An 18,655-nucleotide genomic window follows, 5' to 3' on the forward strand; every position below is an offset into this window, starting at 1 on the left:
TCAGCAGGATTCCAGGAGACCTTTCAAACAGACTTCCAACAGTGGCTAAGGTACGTTATGAAAATGGAAAAAATACAAAACCAAAATCACTATTCTGTCTCAAAGCAGCAGCTTTCTGGGCATTGCATTAGAAAATGTATTAGTTAAACTCTAAGACTTACATGTGAGGTCTAGGAATAGCTTTGCAAATTTTCACAAATCCTTTACTTCCCACAAGATAACAGACAAGAGGTTGCTGTTCAACTGGCAGCAAATCTTTATTAACTAATAAATATTTCAATATGTTGTGCTGTAGGATTTAGGCAACAACAGGCCTGCTCTACTGCTTCCTCCATGTTCGCGTAGGGAACGGGATTTTTTTTCCTTCCCTTTTTTAATGGACACTCTAAATACAACTTTGAACAACACTTCTGATATCAAGAGCTTGTGGAGCAAAAGCGAGACATTAAATAATTCCTTTTTTAGGATAACTTACATGACCCTGCTTATTTGGAGACAAGTGTACCACGGGATCCTGTCTCATTAGTCTTCCACTGGGGCTCTCTCTGAAGGACGGCAATACTTTTGAGACTGCTGGGAGATGGCACGTTGGCTCTGCAACACAGCACACAACCATGGACTGAAGGAAGCAGTGCTATAAGCTAAGAAAACATGTAACCTGATTTTACATTGCAATTTTTCCAATACTACCATTAGCCAAAAATGGACATATTGTGACAAAACACAGGTGAGGAAGTGGGGGCCCATTCCTGCCTGGCATAAATCATTAAGGCTTTGTCAAAAACCAGCTGCCACCATCCTGACTTTTGTTAGGACAACCTGAATGGTATCACGTCCCCACTGCCAAACAGCACTACATCAGAACATTGAAACAGTTCGTTTTCACAGGGTATTGACATTGGATCTCTAAATGCGCGATACCTGCTGACAAGAGATTTAAAAGACCGAAGACCCACATTTCCTTAAATGGCATTCTATGCAAGGCCAGACAATAGCAAAAGTCTACAGTGATCACTTAAATGAAGCCGTTTTCCCCAGTACAACTGGGGAAAATACTACACGTATTTCTTATCAAAGTTGAGTGAAATAAACATTTTCTAATTGAAGAGATAGCAAAAAAAAATCCCTTGACATATTATCATCTTAAACATTGCTGGCTGTGAATGTGGAAACTGCATAGATGTACAAAAAGAATACTTATTAAACTAAACCTGACAAAAGTGAATGGAATTCAAATCACTCATTTACTGGACACTCAGAGGAGTGCACTTTGCCAATAAAACTTATTATTTTCCTAGGAGATAACTGTGGAGGTCTAGAGGGTGTTCAGACACAGCCTGTTAGGTAGGTAATTGTCTTCTCAGAGTCCAAGGCCAGTATTTTAAAATAATCTCTCTCAGTTATGAGTTTTTACATGTACTTCTACATACAATCTGCACTTCTAAAAATGCTCCTCTTAAGTAGAATACATGCTTACAAAAATCAAGTACTTAACAATACCCATGGTAAACAGCAGTGTTTTCTCCAACACAGCTACAGTTTATTCATCTTGATCTGCAGCATTACGAGCTCTTTAAAAAACAAATAAAAGTTCTGAGTTTTTTAAAGAATAATAATGATAATACCAGCAATATCATCATCAAACTTGATTTCCCCTGGCAAGTGGTAGCAAGCAGTGTTGGTGAACAAAGAACAAAGGTATTCTGTAGTGAAGGATACACCAGGAAGGTGTCAATGTGTGGATTCACTACACCTAAAGCCTTCTTTACCTTGAGACAGATTATCCCAAGTGGAAATGTACTTATTTGTCATCAAACCAAACTTTCACCTAGATTCACCAGATTGGCAATAAAGTCTCCAATTGGAGATGCAGCTTCCAACTCTATGAATGAAGGACAATACACGAGAGATAAAACACAGGGATTTTATGTCAATGTGTGTTTCTCATCCTTTGCCAAATGCCGGAGCCATCTCTCCGGCCACGCAACTTTTCCTGTTCTTTCTGGCCTGATTTGTTTTGCTAATATGTTGACACCTGACACTGCGGAACAGAACTTGCTGGCAGCTCCACTCAGTGCCAGCACCAACACCCAACTGTTGATCTGCAAAAGTAATGCTGAGCAAAAGATCATTTTTACGTGTCGTTACCGTCACACAGTTTCAAAACACAAGCGATTAAAATTGTTCTGTCAAAACAAGAACTGCAGATCAGTAAAATCAGTTTTTTATTGAGAAGAATGGGGGGAGTTATGAGGGAGGGACTGACAGATGGCTTTGATAACAAGGCACAGCTTACTGAAGTTGTTAAGGTGTGTGAACCAAGAACATCTTCAGAACCAGAGGCTGGCGGCATATGCCTTAAATTCTTTATCTCACTGAAGTGTATTCTATCTTGAACACTAGTACATTTGTACAGTGATGCAATAAAAATGTATGGAATTGTTTAATCTAGGGTAAAAGAAGTTAGAAAAACACAATCTAGCGACCTTGGCCAGGGTCATCACGTTGGACAAATGCTGTCTGTAGATAGGACGTTTTTACAGGTGTCAGTCTTACTGGTAATCCTTTCAAGTCAAGCCATAGCTGTAGCAAAAAGTCTATGTGCAAGAATTTACAATGAAGGCCTAACAATATAAATTCTCAGTACCTCATTGTTTCATGTAGTTAATATGTTCCCTCAGCTGACAGCTTAATTGCCACGTGCAATGAAAATGTATGTTTGTGGAAGGTGATTACCTACCTATAGATTTACTTCACTATTTAAACTTTAATTGGCGTTTTTCCATTTTATACATGGTATTTTTATAGCTTCAATGATCAAACAATCAATTTGCATTTATATAGCACCATTTGAAAGGAAGCATCACAAGCACTTTAGACAAACTAAGCAAAAATTAAACTAAGCCAAGCCACTCGGGAGAGTAGGTAAGGTCAAACAAGTCCTCAACAGCAAGACAAATTAATAAGCGTGTCTGCCCAACCACTTACAAAAGGACAGAGTGTTTCAAGGTAAGAACATTAAGGCAGATTTAATCCCACAATCAAATAAGGAAATGAAATCAGTTCTTCCTCAGATGATACTCATAGGTCTCAAGGAAGCAGACTGCAGAAGTTTCAATGCATGCTCCAGACCTAATTATTCATCCTGATGAACAAGGTTAACTTTCAAAGCCGCTGAAAACACTGCACTTAAGAGGGATCTGCCTGCCAGGAGAGGTATTGCCAAAGTCACCTTGTGGTGAGCAGCGCTCGCTCCCCGTGCAGAGCTCCGTACATACCCATCTGGTCAGCGATGCTGTCCTCGCTCCTCTGCCAGCTGGGTGTGGATTTGCCGCTGCCGCCCGCGTCTGACTGCGTGTTCTGCCTGTCAATGGAAGCAGGGGATCTACGGCTAATTCCAAACCTGTTCTCCCCAAAACACAAAGCAGATAATGATGTTAAATATACATAAATCTCACATAAGACAAAAAAAGAAAAAAAAAAAAAAGCACTTTTAAGAAGCCAGTGTCAAACAACAGGGCAGATCAATGCATAGCACAAATGCTTGAGCGATTTATAATGCTTTACCATTACATTTTTGTGGTAGGTCTGCAGACCCATTTATCAGCTTTAATGCATCAGATTACAATATATATTAATTTAATGAGCATCTTTGATCAAGAACAGCTGGTTACAATGATACAATAGAAAAAAACTAGATCAAAACATCAAGAAATAAAATTATGAGGTTTTATTTACACAGAAGTTTACATGAAAAGGTGACCAGACTTGGTTATAGAAAATTCACCACAGTGAGTAAAATGTAAAGGGCTGGATAAAAACCACATAGGGAAATGGGGCCTGTTTATAGGGTAAAGATCGGATCCTTTCAACTACCTCAAAGCACTACCTCAAACTACTCAAAGAAAGCATCAGAAAGTTTGTTAGGACAATCCCATGCATCTCAGCTGCTTCCCTGGGTTCTAACCAAGAGTGTAGTAAGGTCATACCTCTGGGTCATGCAGACATATATGCCAACATCATAAATTTGTTTGGGACAATATTAACGCTGCCAAATATTTTAAATAAGCCTCTATAAAGTTGACTATTGATTATGGATTCCCAAATCCTGGGGGGTTATAAATTCTGTAAATTATTAAGTTCTTTGATCATAAAATAATCTAAGGGGATTAGCGCAAACTAAATATAGCTGTAAGAAAGTAGTGAGACATACACCAATTGCTGCAAAAGAAAGCATACAGAGCAAAATGAAAACACTGTTCAATGGACTTTGTAAATCCTGCCAGATTAGTCAGATGGATTTCAGAAAGATCAACAGAGTAAACTCAAGGAGAACAAGCTAATGACAAAGGAGACACACAGTGTCTCTGTGCCACACCAAAGTCTACATGCCTTATATGCCTAAAAGGCTGTTAAACTTTAAATCTACAGTTCTGAGTTACATATAAATCACTTTTAAGTCTGTAAGAATTATAGCTGGGTTCAGAAATAGCAGATCAATGATAAAGAATTCATCAAGAATAATGCATTTCTGAGATTTTTTTTTTTAAATCAGACATACCCTGAAGGAAAAAGAAAATCCTCAAACTCTACATGCACAGCATAACACACAAAATTACAAACTGATATATCATCTATATATTGATGAGTTTCTCTAGCTGTAATGTCAAATAAAATGACAGAAAATAAAATACCCCAACTGTGCTGTCTACTCACTCTACTAGCTACAGATTGCCCCACACAACCTCCGACGTGAGACACCTTCCCAGCTGTCAGAACAAGTTCAATGTGATTATCCCACTTGAAGTTCACACACTTGTTAACTCAAATGAACCCATCACAGCAACATTATATGACTCAGAACAACAAAATCCCACTCCCATCCTCAAAGACAAGCTGGAACATGCCTGGAACATGCTGCACATATTGAAATTTTGGCCTTCTAAAAATTCACCCTAACATGACCATACTTCCCTTTTGTTGACCGCTCCCTGATATAGCCAGCATACATTTTGATGAATTAAAAAAAGTGAGTAAAACCTGTATATATCTGCCTTCTGAATATAAACAATTTACACTGAAATTATGCAAAGAGAGTAGTGTTTTTCCTTTTGTATTCACACAGACTAAGTAGGATTTCACCTCATCAAATACCTAAATTAAACATGATGAATTCAATACCAATTCAAGACACGTATAAAAAGTCTAAACACAGCATTTCAAAGGTGATTGACTTCTTAAACACTGATCTATGGTCTAACTTTTAAGATTTGTAAACTCCCATGGGAAGAACGTATTTTCATGATAAAATAACTAGAAGCTGGCATCTAAAAGAGAAAGCCAAGCCCCAAACAAATCTTGGTGCAATGAAATTGCAATTGCACCACATCAATATTTTTCTTTCTCTTGTGATGTGCTCTAACCTAACCTCCATAACGTTCATATGTATATAAGCTGTCAATCTTCCATCTGGCATATTTTATGATGCAGGATCTTTTTTATGAGGTTAGAAGTATACAAAATCACCATGTTTCTAATTTTATTTTATTAAAATCACTGCTCCACTAACTGAGCTGCAAAAAATGTGTTTAGATTTTTTTTTCATGAAGTAATCTATTTAAAAGCAGAAATATTAAATGAAACTGGTGTTCTATTCTACACTGCTTAAATATACAGCCCACTAGGGTATGAAGGAATGAACCCAAGAAAAAAAAGGAAGGAGAAATCAACTTGGATTAAAAGAACAGTGAAATTGTTTAAATATACGCTTTTATCTGTCATAAGAAGAAACTTACTATTTTGGTGGTTTTGGATTAAATTTTACATTCTACAACCATTTACTGTAGATGCAATAGTGAACATGCAAACACAGCATAAGTATCCAGAACACACATATACCCACCAAGATCAATCTGGATATTCTTGAAGGCAGTGAAGGTTTTGCCTACACCCAGCTTAGGATATGGATCAATAATCTAGAGGCAGCAATTAGTGTTCGCACCAATGTCTGACAGGGGCTGGACTCACCCATTCTTCTGGTCAGTTAAATTTCACAAACTTTCCAAATCTGTCACACTGTGTAACAAGAAAGAAACATCTACACAAATGGTGAGGTTGAGATTTCCTACACTGGGAAATCTCAGGGACTGGCTTACCTAGAGCACACTGGAACTTCATCTCTGGAAGATTACCTTCAGGACATGGCTCCCCCTTGGCCCTTACTCCAGCCCATCATTCTAACATCTTAGCAGCTGAATGTTACAATCTGTCTCCCCTATTTTAACAACATATCCAGGGTAATGCTGACCAGCCCTACCTGGGACACCAAACATCACTACTTAGCTGCCCTGAACCTGCTCTTTCAGACCAATGTCAGCAGAAGATGCACATGGAACTGCAATGGTTTTTATTGACAGACATTGAATCGTTTATTGAGGCAAGGAAAATATTCCTTCACAATTGCCTTTTTCATGCTTTCCATTTAGCCTGGTAGAAGATGCTTGGGAAGTCCTGAGTAAATACGATTCACGTGTACAAGGACAGTATGAGAGGCAAACTGCTTTTCTTAAAGGAATAGAACATAATAGTAAAATAATTGGAGTTAAGCAACTGGGGGGTTTTTAAAGAGCATTCAATAAAGAACATGCAAAGTTCACTATTAATTATTTCTTCCATTATTCCATTTAAACTGTTTTTCCTTTCACTGAATTAAAACTTCAACCCCAAAATGACTGTATAGTCAAGGTTTCTAGGACACATCTCTGCTGAAATTGCAAAATGCTTGAAGAATGCTGTAGCGAACATATGTGTAGAATTAACTTAAAAGATGGAAAAGGGTTGGGATGGGTGCTGGTGTGCTCTGAGGACAATTCAAAACAAACCTTCAAGTGTGTCTGAAAATCCTTTCTTACTCAAGCAGTTATGGTTGTGATGGTCTAAAGACATATGGCAGCAATGCCTTTTTTGTAGTGCAAATGACATAGTTGGAAAAGAGCAGACGATATAGGGAGCACAAGCTGCTCATCAGAACTCAAGGTAACACAGAAATGCTGGTGGCATGATGTGAATGAGCCAGAAAGTCTACAGAGGACAAAGAGGTTAAGTGCCTTTTTCCAGCTGCAGAGCCCTGGACACACCTGTATCTAGTGTTTCCTTAGAGCCAAGTTTAACAAGTTTAAGAGCAAATCTCCTAATGTCAGTAGGACTTAAGCACAAACTTAAACAATGACCAGAACAGGCCTAGTAGTGTCACAAACCAAAGCCTTCATGAAGGTGTGTGGCAGAGAAGAGATCGACTCTTCATAACACCTCAAACTGAGCTGCAGGAAGGACAGGGAGGACAAATCTTCAGTGCTGTGGAGCAAGAAGCAGTACTTTTTCAAACACATGCCCAGAACAGTGTTCTCTGGACAGACACAGAGGACCTAAAGGCAAAAGACAGTGCCTTGTACTAAGCGATTCCTGACAACAACATTTAATACTACTACTAATATATTTTTTAAAACAGAAAAAGATATTTCTACTTTATAAAAGACACAAGCCAAAATGAATTACACACAATGACCTGCAAAGTACTCAAGAATACTTCAGAGAGAAGCTTTGCAGTGTGAACTATCAGCAGTTTTGCCCCTTTATCTTCTCTATAGGAAGTAATCTGGAAAGCAGTAGATAGCTCTTCTGCTGCCAATTATCTTTTTCTCTACTTGGAGATCTTTGATTTATTGGTCCTTTCGGTGCTCTCTGAAAACGATACAGATTTAACTTCTTCCTCTGCAAGCTGCCCCTTACATTGACACTTCAGAGAGTTTGAAGATTTCTGGAAAGTTGGAAGCCTTAAGACAGAATGACTGTGAATATGTGAAAAAGAAGCTAGCTGTGGATTAATTAGCACTTTTGTGCCTATACATCTAAGTCTTAGTTGCACTCAATACTACTTTGCTTCAACTATTAACTGACTGCAAAGTCCCAAAGCTATTACTTCTTTTATTTTAGAATGTAAACCTGTGAAAGGAAGCAATTTGCCAGATGAAACCAGCACTTTTAACGAAGGTTTTTTAAGTATTTAAAGGTCCCTCTGTGTAGTAACCTGAGCAGCTGTAGACTAGGATCAGAGAGAGCGGTTAGGCTGCAAGGTAAAAGCGGAAGCAAGGGATTTTTTAAAACTGGAGTTTTCAAGAAGCATGACAGTGAAATTTGAAAACAGACATGGTTTAATGCATGTAAACAACAGCTGATGGGAGCCTGCGTAAGCACTCCTTGAGTACACATTACGACAAATGGAAGAGAGTACAAAAAATCTGCCAAAACAGAATATGTAAAAAGTCTGGTGCCTACCCTTCTGGCATAGATTTTTGTCTGTACGTGCCTCCAGTAGAGCCAGTCTCACTCGAGGAGGATAAGTTGCTTGGAGAGTTACGGCACTGCTGCGATCTTGCTAAGGCAATGGATGAAACAGTGACGTAGACATCAGAGCCAGGAGACAGCCTGTTCAGAGCAAGGGAAGGATCACATCAGCAGGATCACACTGCGAGGCACGCTCAACAACACCCTGCAAACTGCCACAGCTGCAAGGAATGGCATCATGGAGACAGCAGAAATCCTGTCAGTTGAAGAATCAGACATTTCCCCCTTACTGATCTACTGAAAACCATGAAAAATCAACTCTAAAAACCTGGACGCATGGGAGGAAATAAAGAAAGGCCAGTGTGCGAAGAAAATACTGGCACACACTAGGAAAACATTCTGGTTTCTGAAGTCTGTTGCTACAGATTGATTGTAAGGAATAACAAAACATGACATTCCTCATCAAAATACCAAATAGAAGAAAATATTCCTAATTCTCATAGCAAACTCTTGCCTGGAATTTAAACTAACTGTAGTGGGCTGCCTATGCAAACTCTTTGAAGAGTAGCAAGCTTGTCTCTATGCCACCAAACTTGTCCACATTAAAACACAAGGACTAAAAAAATGCAATGCTATCTATACATACCACCTTAAAATTCTCCCTAAAAACTTAACATTCTAATATAAAACTATCTCAACGTATTGAGAACTCTCTTTGAAAACACGGACCTGAGTCATATGAAGCCTTCACCTGTCAGAATAACCATACAGCAAATAAATAGTCTAGAACTGCAACACACGCAGCTGGGCAGAATGGCTGGAAGCAGCAGGCTTATGCTGCCCAACTCATATCCTGTTCTGTAGTCAAAAGCTTTTTTAGATAACTGTCATCTTTGTGCATTTTGTTACCCAAACCCCAGAAGAATTCACTGCTGCTAGCTGGTTCTTTGTTCTACTCAGTCATGACTGAAGCCATTTAAAACTTTTGTAGTGATTTAAGTGGAGTTTGAGTTATGCCATTCACAAACATCAAACTCCCACTGTGAACAAAAACCTTTATTCATTTTATCTAGGAAAAACACTAATTTGCACAAGTTAAATAATTTAGTATTTGAAAAATAGATAATGACTTCAGTGAAACATACAGATAAGTTGCTCAGCACCAAACTCAGGTCTGGGGATTTAGAAGATCTTAGCCTAGCCATTTAATCCATATCTCTAAAGGATGGCAGATTTTAAATTAGCTCTCACCAAAACACTGTAAAAACTTGAAAAGTTAAAAAAATCTTTTGAAAATTAAAAAAACACCACTGAACTGACTAATGTTCCTTATGTATGTGTATATATTGAAACAGTGTGTGTATATATATTTGTACTTACATTTACATCAAATGTGCATTTGTCCTCCTAAGTACTTTGCAAAAAAGCAGAAAACTAACAAATCTTAATATGGAAAGAGCAGTAGGACTGGAACAAACATATTGATCATCTGGAATTTCATGAAGTGCATATAACTAACAGTAGCTCTATTTCTGAGACAAAAAAGGAATTATCTAAGGCCTGACCATGGTAAGTACTATACCAAATCCAGTAATGCCCTTCTAGTCTACCAAACATCTTTTAACTTATCCCACATTTATCAAGCAAAGATTCTGAAATATTTGATTGCAAAGAACATGGTTCAAGACTTAAAAACGTGGGAACCCATAAGCAAGCAATTTATTTTCCCAGAAGCACTCCTATAAAAAGAAAAAAAATAGTTTGGCCACACAAAAATGCACTTTCATTAGCATTCGCTCACCTATAAAGGCACACACATTTAAACTCAGTTATGCTTGCAGAGCAATACACAGTTTAAAAGTATGATCTTTTTTCCCAATACTAAATTAGAATTGATGGCAAGGAAACCAATTACTTCTCAAATAATTTCTGTAAAATGATTTCCTGTTGAAAAATGCTTACATTTTCATTTTAGAGTCAGCTATGCCTTTTCTTTACTTCCTATGCCTTACCGAAAAGTGACAGCACTGTTCAGCAGTAACACCAAGATTTCAGAACTATGTCATAGTTATACATTTACGAAGATGAACGACCTTGAGGGCAAACAAAATTGCATTATAAATGTGGTCTGAACAATAGAAATGAATAACCAGTCAGGTAAGACATGCTTTTCTTTAAAGCAGAAATATATTTTTGTTAGCACAGTTCACAATTGCACTAAAATGCACTAATAGTTTAAGATATTTCGTTTTGTGTGAAACATATAAGGGAAAAGAACTTTAGAGCAAATTAGTACAAATTGACTTTTTGAGCTGCTTTGAAATCTTTTGATGAAAGGCACTTCCCAAGACAGAAGGTGTATTGTGTTGTGTTAGCAGTATGCCCCTACAGTTACGATAATCTGAGCCTGTCTTTTATTTATAATTAAAAACCATAGTAAAGCAAGCTCTTATCTATTTCAAAAGGGAGTTTTAAGACGAAATGCCAAAATGGTTAAGTGCATGAGTCCCACAATTGAATTTAAAAACAGGCCAAGCGTCCATTACATTAAACAGATACAATTACATTGCAGTCAATTGAACTGGGATTATACCACGCATGATTTACTTCTAACAGATCTAGCTCATCCTGAAAGAACTGGTTGAGTCTTGCCAAGTATGGGAAGGACATCATCTTTTGTGAAGGCAGTGAGTAAAATGGGCATACATTTATTTTGTTCAATATGACAGACATTGAAAGTATCCATCTTGCTCTTAATAAATTAATTTCCATGTCATTAGCTGTAATTTTCCCCATGTATTTCAGCATGCATAGGTATGCAGTACACACATCATATGAAAAATGTCAGTCTAGTTCACTTTGTGCCTATGGCCTAAGGCAGTCTAATTACAAGATTATACACAGGTGCCTTTTTCTGTAGATCTGTACAGGCACAGGTCCTATACTGTGCTACAACTTCTCCTGCAAGAGCTAAAGAGGTCAGAAGCAAAAGAGGCTCAGGCTGGCAGAAGAGGAAAAACAGCCTTACAGTCAGTGCTGACTTGGCAAACTGAATTCTTACTTTGCACTTGCTGGAGCACTCCAATATGACTACTGCCATATCTGTTAATGACAATTTTTCATTTGTTGTTGCTAATTTTCATTTTTCAAAGGCCTTGCTTGATTCCAAGGCCCAACTGTATCTCTGAGCTGAAATCTTCCTAAAGCAGCTGAAGTCAACTGAGGTTATCCTTTGACTATATAAAATATTAACAATGCTGGGCACAATTCCAAGTATGAGATGGCCAAAATAAGCACAATAAATGATTAGAACATAATTTATCTCTACCTTTGTTCTTAATCTGAAGAGGCCAAAGACATCTCTTCTCACAAAGAATTTTGAAAAGTAAGTTCAATTAATACCCATGAAGCATTCAGAAACTATAGTAATGGGCATCACTGTAAAGCTTAGAGGGGAATTAGCAATGGCATCTTTACAACAGGATTTGAATGTCATCCACTAAATAAGGGACAGAGTAATGAAGAGGAAAATAAAATATTAAATAGCTCTTCTTTAATGAGCTGCATCCACTGTGTGAACTGAATGAGGCAGATGTCCCCTGTTAAAAGAAATTCTTGTAATTTAATCAAAAGAAGCATCTGAATATAGTTACACAAGAGTTCTGAAAAAAACAGCACAGCAAATCTTAATTCTGGCATGCTTACCTTCCATGTGTTTGAGTTTTACAATCCTAATAATACTGCAAGCTTCGACAGTTCCCTGCAAACGCTGTCTCAAATGGTCTCATCTTTAAAGGAAACCAACCCATTCCATTCAAAAAGGAAAAAAACCCCAGCCATTCTGAGGAAGGGGATAGTGAATGAAACAGAAAATGCAATTGTGCCATCATGTTGTACCTTCTCAAGTTTTTTTTTCAATTTGATCATCACCTTTCAGAAAACACATATTGTAACAAGAAAAGATATAGAGGCAAGCAATGGGACAGCAGAACAGTTTGTATATGAAGACGCACTGAACAGGCTGTTCTATGGCTCCAGAGATTATAGAGAAACTTATCCTCTCTGCTCCAATTCATCCAAACATGAATCACACTGGACCAAGCAAACAATGAGTACTCACTATCCCTCATGACAAAAGAACAAGTGGCTCTAGAACTATCAAGAGACCAATTAGCAGGGACCTGGATGAAGAGATACCAGCCACAGCAGTACAGGTGCACCCAGCTCCAGGCAATCTTACATAGCAGACAGCCAGGGGACTGTCAGCCCTGGCAGAGAGTCTTCCCTTACACTTGTAAGCATTTCTTCTGCTTTTCCCTGGTCCCTGCTGCTGGCCCATGTCAAACAAGAAAGACCAACTCATGACATGACACAGCATGGCTCTTCTCAGATGTTTTTACATCACAAGAGTTTGGCCACACAACCATGCATACCAACAAACCTTTGATTCTTCCACTGCTACATCCAGCTCTAGGTCCCAGAGCTGGTAGGAAGCGTGTGGTATATAATATCATGTTAGTACACGTTTTAATTTGAAGAATGTCATGAGAGCATTTAAATAACAAATCTTCAAACCTCATGAGGCAGGCAATGTGTGTACTACAATGCTGACTTGATGGGTGGCAAGATGAGCACAGACACCTGTTTGTTTATATTCAGAAAAATATCACTGAGCTGAGATAAACTGCAGCAGATTAGGATTTTTAGGTAATATGGAAACAGTTGACACTAGATCCATCTGCAGGAATTAACCTATAAACTACTACTGGCACAATTACTATCACTGACGACATAGGCATCATTCAAGTAAGTATGGAGTCTTACAGACTGTGCTTCAAAGTTCTCAATATGACATAAAACCAGTCAATGATATTGTTCTAATACTCCCATACCGTGGAATTTTACTGCCAGTGTGTGACCGCAGTCATGCCGTAATTCAGTCTTCCATTTGGTTTAAAATATAGACTGTGCTCAGAAATTTTCTAGTTAAGAGCCGTGAGCTTTTATCCAACAGTACGCAACTGCAGACTGAAGTGCTCAAGTCCAGCAACATGCTTTGATCACTGATTTCCACACTTTTTCAAATGTCTGTCAAATCAAGTTTTAGTTAAAACTGGTTCCAGTTTATGACAAATTAATGAAGAACAGATTATTATCTACCATTCTCCTCTCCTTACCTTGCACATTATTTCTTGATAGAGTGTGGAAACCAAGTATACAAAATAAAAAACTGAAAACGGGGGGGGGGGGGGGGAAGGAATAAAAATAAAAAAACAAGCTCTATGATTACATGTTCTCCAATAACATTAGCTCTGGTTTACTTCACACGTATGTGGTTTATTGGTTTTTTTTGTTTTTTTCCTTAACATATCCTTCTGATATTCATTCTGGGTTATAGGCTATATAGTATCCCATGTGGATTAATTAATATAGTGAAATAAGATGTAACGTGGGATTTATTAAATTTGTATTATTAGATTTTTCAGTCTTAATATTGCAGTAACATTAGAGATTTATTTTAAGATTTATAAAGTTTTGGGTTGTTTTTCCTGCCTACAAATACCCACCCACATCAATAATGGCTACATTCAAGGATCCAGGATACTGTGAAAACCAGGGAGAATAAGCTAAGAAGTTGGATATATAAAGGCAATCCAAATAAAGAAAATTTAAGTACTCTGTTGGTTAGACACAGGACTGGGCATTTGTCTGCCTTCTCAGAATGAGGGATTGTCAAGCAACCTACTCTCCCGCCTACAATAGCGGCCTCCATGGGGAGACGATGTTTTGATGAATATGAAGTGAAATCCTCCTGCTCTCAAGACTGGCAATGCAGATTTTATTTATTTCTAACATATTTAAATGGGCTAAAGGGAGTAAAGCACAGCAGAGCACCATCACTGCTGCCTGCACCAAAAACATGCACAGATTCCAGCACCTCCCCCTCAGTGTTCTTTAGGGTAAATATGAAAGCTAGTGGTGAAACACTAAATTAGACAGTAGTTAAGAGGGCCATGAAAATCCCATCTTTGTTGATTTTAAGACTTTACACAATAAGAAGTATCTGAGCTTCCTGAAAAACAAAGCTTTCTTTTACCATGTAGAGAAAAGACAAACAAGTCTTGCAGTGAGCTTATTGTTGGGGTTTTTCTCCCTCCAGTATTTCTTTAAAATTACAAAAATGTATTTCTTCAATAACTGGAAAGACATTAACTGTTGCTGCCTGTTCCGAGCTTCCCTTCCCCCTCCCCAAAACAAGCCAGGACTTGCCTCTGCCATGTGCTCCTTTGTTCCAAGCACGGGCAAAACCAAATGTAACTCAAACTCTTTAGCAGGGTCTGATTGGCCGGTCACCCCTGGTCCGCCCCCAGTTCTCCCCTTTCCCCTTCTCCGAATAAAAGAAGGACCCGAGAGTGGGCCCACCCTCTTTGGCTTTGCAATCCTTCTGCGAACATCTGTGTGTCTGTCTCTGTTTGAAAGCTTCTTCTAATTGCAGGAATTCGGCAAACCGAAGGCTATATTTCTCCCTCTTTGCTTCTGCTGGTGGTATCAGCTTTGCAGCTACCATTTGGCGCTTTCAGAGCTACTGAAATGCCGGATTGCCCGTGCTACCTCTCTAGGCTGCCCGAGGCTTTCTAAGGCATTGAACTACAAGCCTAGCCGGTAAAAAGATGTGAGCATTTCCACAATTAACCTTATGCAACTGATGATATATTTAAACTTGATTCACCCAAGACTAACATGTTTAGCAGACCAGAAAGATGAGAAAAGACATTTTTCAGGCATCTGGAAAAATTCCCAGTGAAATTTAAAAGCTACTTTGATATTATACTTTTAAGGATGAAAGATCCAATAGAAGAACCCTTTTTGAATAATAATAAAAAGAACACTAGAAGAATGCTTAGAGAAGAAAAAAAAAAAACAGCTACATGCCCTGAAAATGAAGAAAATGAAAAGTCAAAGTTTCACTTTTTGAAAACAAATACTGACTAAGAATATGTAACTTTCACTTTGCAAACATTTATCAGGTCATAACACCCCTCTCGAAGCCTCTAGAGACTGGATAAATCTTGAATGCCTTAGGTGTGTGATGCCTGCATACCACTTTACACACAAGGAACACATAGTTGTTAATACCCCTCTCTCCAGACAGCCAAAGGCTCGCTCTTTGACACCAGCCAACCTGAGACTCCACCTAAGCTCTCTGGTTAATACCATGATGAGATGGAAGTGTCTGAAAAAACCAGCAACTCAACAGAATCTGATGCTCTGTCACTGCCTTAAGCTTTTCCCAGGTATTACTATGCCTTCTGAATGACATAAGGAGATTGTACAGCACTGGAGAGAGCAGAAAACCCCATCAGCTCAGCTGCTATTCCTTCCAGTTCAGCATCTGCCTGTCTTCAGCTCTAACAGGCACATACGGCCTGATGCAATTTTTATGTTGGTCTAAATATATCATCAGAGAGACAAGTCCAGCATTTCACTGGCTTCTGCAACTTGTTTTAACAGATAATCTAGTCAGGTTGTCTGTGAAATTATTAGTGCCTTCAGTGTTGTGAATTTTTTTTCCAACTCCCACAGATGGGAGCTTTTAAAGTATATATTTAAGCAAAAGAAAGTAAGAAAATTAAGTCCTTAGCAACCATTGTAATTTTAAACAAGGAATCCAACACAGGAGTTTCAATTTCACCTTGGTGGTTTCTTGGTCTTGGCTGTACCACCTTTGAACATGTTTTTTCATCCCCAGTTCTTCAGGACGTGAAAAAGATTTTAAGTTGTTTCATTAGAACTCTTTTACATTTTCTACAATATGCATCTTATTGCCACTGCTTCATATTTTTCATCCACATAAAGATGATCAGAAACTATCTAAAGCTTTTTTTTCCCTAAGGAATTGTCCAAAATAAGAAATACAAGCTATTAACTTGTTCCCCTCCACAGATCTCATTGCAGATGCAGAGACAGATTTGTATAAATAATCAAAACAATGAGTGTTCATTCAAACGCTATCAAATATTTTTCCAAGAAAGAATGAAAATACTGTGATGTGGTGGACCTGATACTTTTATCTTAATAATCACCTTCTTGTTTAAAGAACTCAAAATAACAAAAAACCCCAAACCACCCTTAGAACAATTTCTCCTCTAGCCTAAAATGTCTAAGCACTTCCTAATCAGATAAATTTGCTTTCTGTACTAGTCAGAATTCTCCTGCTAAAAACTGTGTCGGATACTATTTCTGCCTTGGGTGCTTTAGGCGATTCCACCAAGCCTATGAACAAGATAAATTTCTGATTTACTTTTTCAAAATGCAGTTGTTCATGAACATTTAGCTCTAAAACTTTGACTGTAACTCATTTAAAACTTAAATAACAATACAGCAGTTTCAGAATACCATCCAACACAGGGAGGCATCCCAGAATACTTCGTTCTGTGGTTAATCATGCCAGGAAAGGTATTTCCTTTTGGCTATTGTTTCACTCATAGTCATGCTGTCTTTTGCCTAATGAAAGCCATGATTAAAAGCAGTCTTCAGATACTTAGATAAAACTCCTGTGTATTTTTCCAGGCAAGATTCAGAGCAGCAATGAAAAGCCATTTGTGAAGAAGACACATACCTCCGGCTCTCCAACGGGCGCCCGTCACTAGAGATGCTTCGGGGAATGTTGGCTCGTTCTGTGGGTGGCATTTTTCCTTCTCCTTTTCCAGAGCTAATCCTAGATGGTACTGGACTTTGGATTTGAGATGGTACTTGAGCCACATGAGGTCCCTGTCCTTTGCTCGCATTTCGCTGCCATTTATTATTATTTCTGAAGGGAAATTTGAATTCATATGACATTCCTTCATTCACTTTGTACTCCATCACTGGCATACGGTAGTTTTCTGAAGAACTCCTGGAAATGAAGAAATTTAATATGTAGCTATAAAAAATTTTAAAAAATATATCCTGTTCACAATAAGAGAAATCTGAAGACAAGCTGAATCAATTATATGAAAGTATGAGATTTTTCTTTTTAGAAACATGTATTTAACAAATTTTAGAAGGCCCACGCAAGAAAAAGGACTGGTGATGGTGAGAGTCTGTCTCTTCGTCCTGGAGAGTGATCCACAACAGACTACCATGGAATCTGCCTTGTTGGCCTTGCCCCTGATTCTTACCCGCTAACAACCCTGTTGTCACCATCATTAAGCCCTAGACAATCAAACACTTCGTAACCCAATGCCTCTCCTTGTCTATCCCTTCAGAAGAGTTTATAGCCATCCATTGCAGCATTCCAGCTGGTCAAGTTGATACTCTTCATCTAATTACTGGGCTGTAAAAGCTAAAAAGATATCTTAGAAGGGTATCTCCCCTTCTTAATTTAAAAAACCATGGGCTTTAGAACTTACCTGCACCCAGACAAATAAGACCTGAAATGTTTGGTCTTTTTGAGACATACCTTTCTGATGCACAGACATTAAAAGACAAGAGTCACATGAAATAAGGTACTAACTATACATAACTTTCAAACATCTTTGGCTTTGGAGTGCCTTGGTTGATAAATCTGCACATTGTGAAAAGACTTGCTAGAAACTGTAGTTTCCAAACCCAAAAGCTGCCCATTGCTTTCTGGGGAATAGCACAGCATAAAGATTGGACTAGAACAGGGCATAAGCTAATGCAGTCTACATAAGAAGCAAGGCAAACTTCTGCGTACAATGACGTATTTGGAAACAAGATGTGATCTTCAGCTTCAGAAAGGATAATTTTGGCATTTCTCTTGACAAATGTACATATCTCTGAGTGAATACTAAGTGAATATTTTTAATCATGATTACTTTATCAACATACATCACACTCTAAAGCAAAGAAAAATAAAAAATCAGTGCAAAACTTTGAACCCAAAGCTCTTCCTCTAAGCAATTACACCATTGGGGTGAGAAATATCAGTACCTCTTCCCTGCAAAAACAAAAATCAAGACAGAACTTGTTATCTGGCTACACTGACATAAGCAAGTTGTGGAGTCTAATAGGAACAAAGTGAAACAGTCAGTGCTGAGGTCTTGCTGCCCACAATATACTCATTTTGTGGTTTTACTTTGGTCTACCTTGTAGTCTTGATGTCTAAATTAAATCATCAGTTGGAAGGCACAAGGTGAGCTTCTGAAGCACATGTAGTTCATCTGAAAGTCTCCCAGGCCACTCTGATGTGATCCACTGCATGGTAGACAAGGATGATCAGGAAATAAGGCCACTCCTGACTGAACTACAGTATTGATAGCCTTCATTTTTTCTTTTCTCTTCGTATTTTATTCTCTGCTGTTCTTTC

At 38.2% G+C, this 18,655-nt stretch overlaps 1 protein-coding gene across 5 annotated transcripts in view; it reads right to left on the reverse strand.

The window, feature by feature from the left end:
• The window catches only part of SIPA1L1 (signal induced proliferation associated 1 like 1), a 140,235-nt gene that overhangs the window by 21,863 nt on the left and 99,717 nt on the right, over positions 1 to 18,655 (reverse strand). For all 5 annotated transcript variants that reach the window (XM_008639504.2, XM_008639505.2, XM_017741853.1 and 2 more), the window contains 4 exons: positions 16,964 to 17,239; positions 8,335 to 8,484; positions 3,279 to 3,403; positions 476 to 594 (listed from right to left, as the gene is read on the reverse strand). In XM_008639504.2, coding sequence (XP_008637726.1) covers positions 476 to 594; positions 3,279 to 3,403; positions 8,335 to 8,484; positions 16,964 to 17,239 — 670 coding nt within the window. The remainder of the gene's footprint in view (positions 1 to 475; positions 595 to 3,278; positions 3,404 to 8,334; positions 8,485 to 16,963; positions 17,240 to 18,655) is intronic.

This window comes from Corvus brachyrhynchos, unplaced genomic scaffold (assembly GCF_000691975.1).
Source record: "Corvus brachyrhynchos isolate BGI_N302 unplaced genomic scaffold, ASM69197v1 scaffold115, whole genome shotgun sequence".
Classification (NCBI taxonomy): Eukaryota; Metazoa; Chordata; class Aves; order Passeriformes; family Corvidae; genus Corvus; species Corvus brachyrhynchos.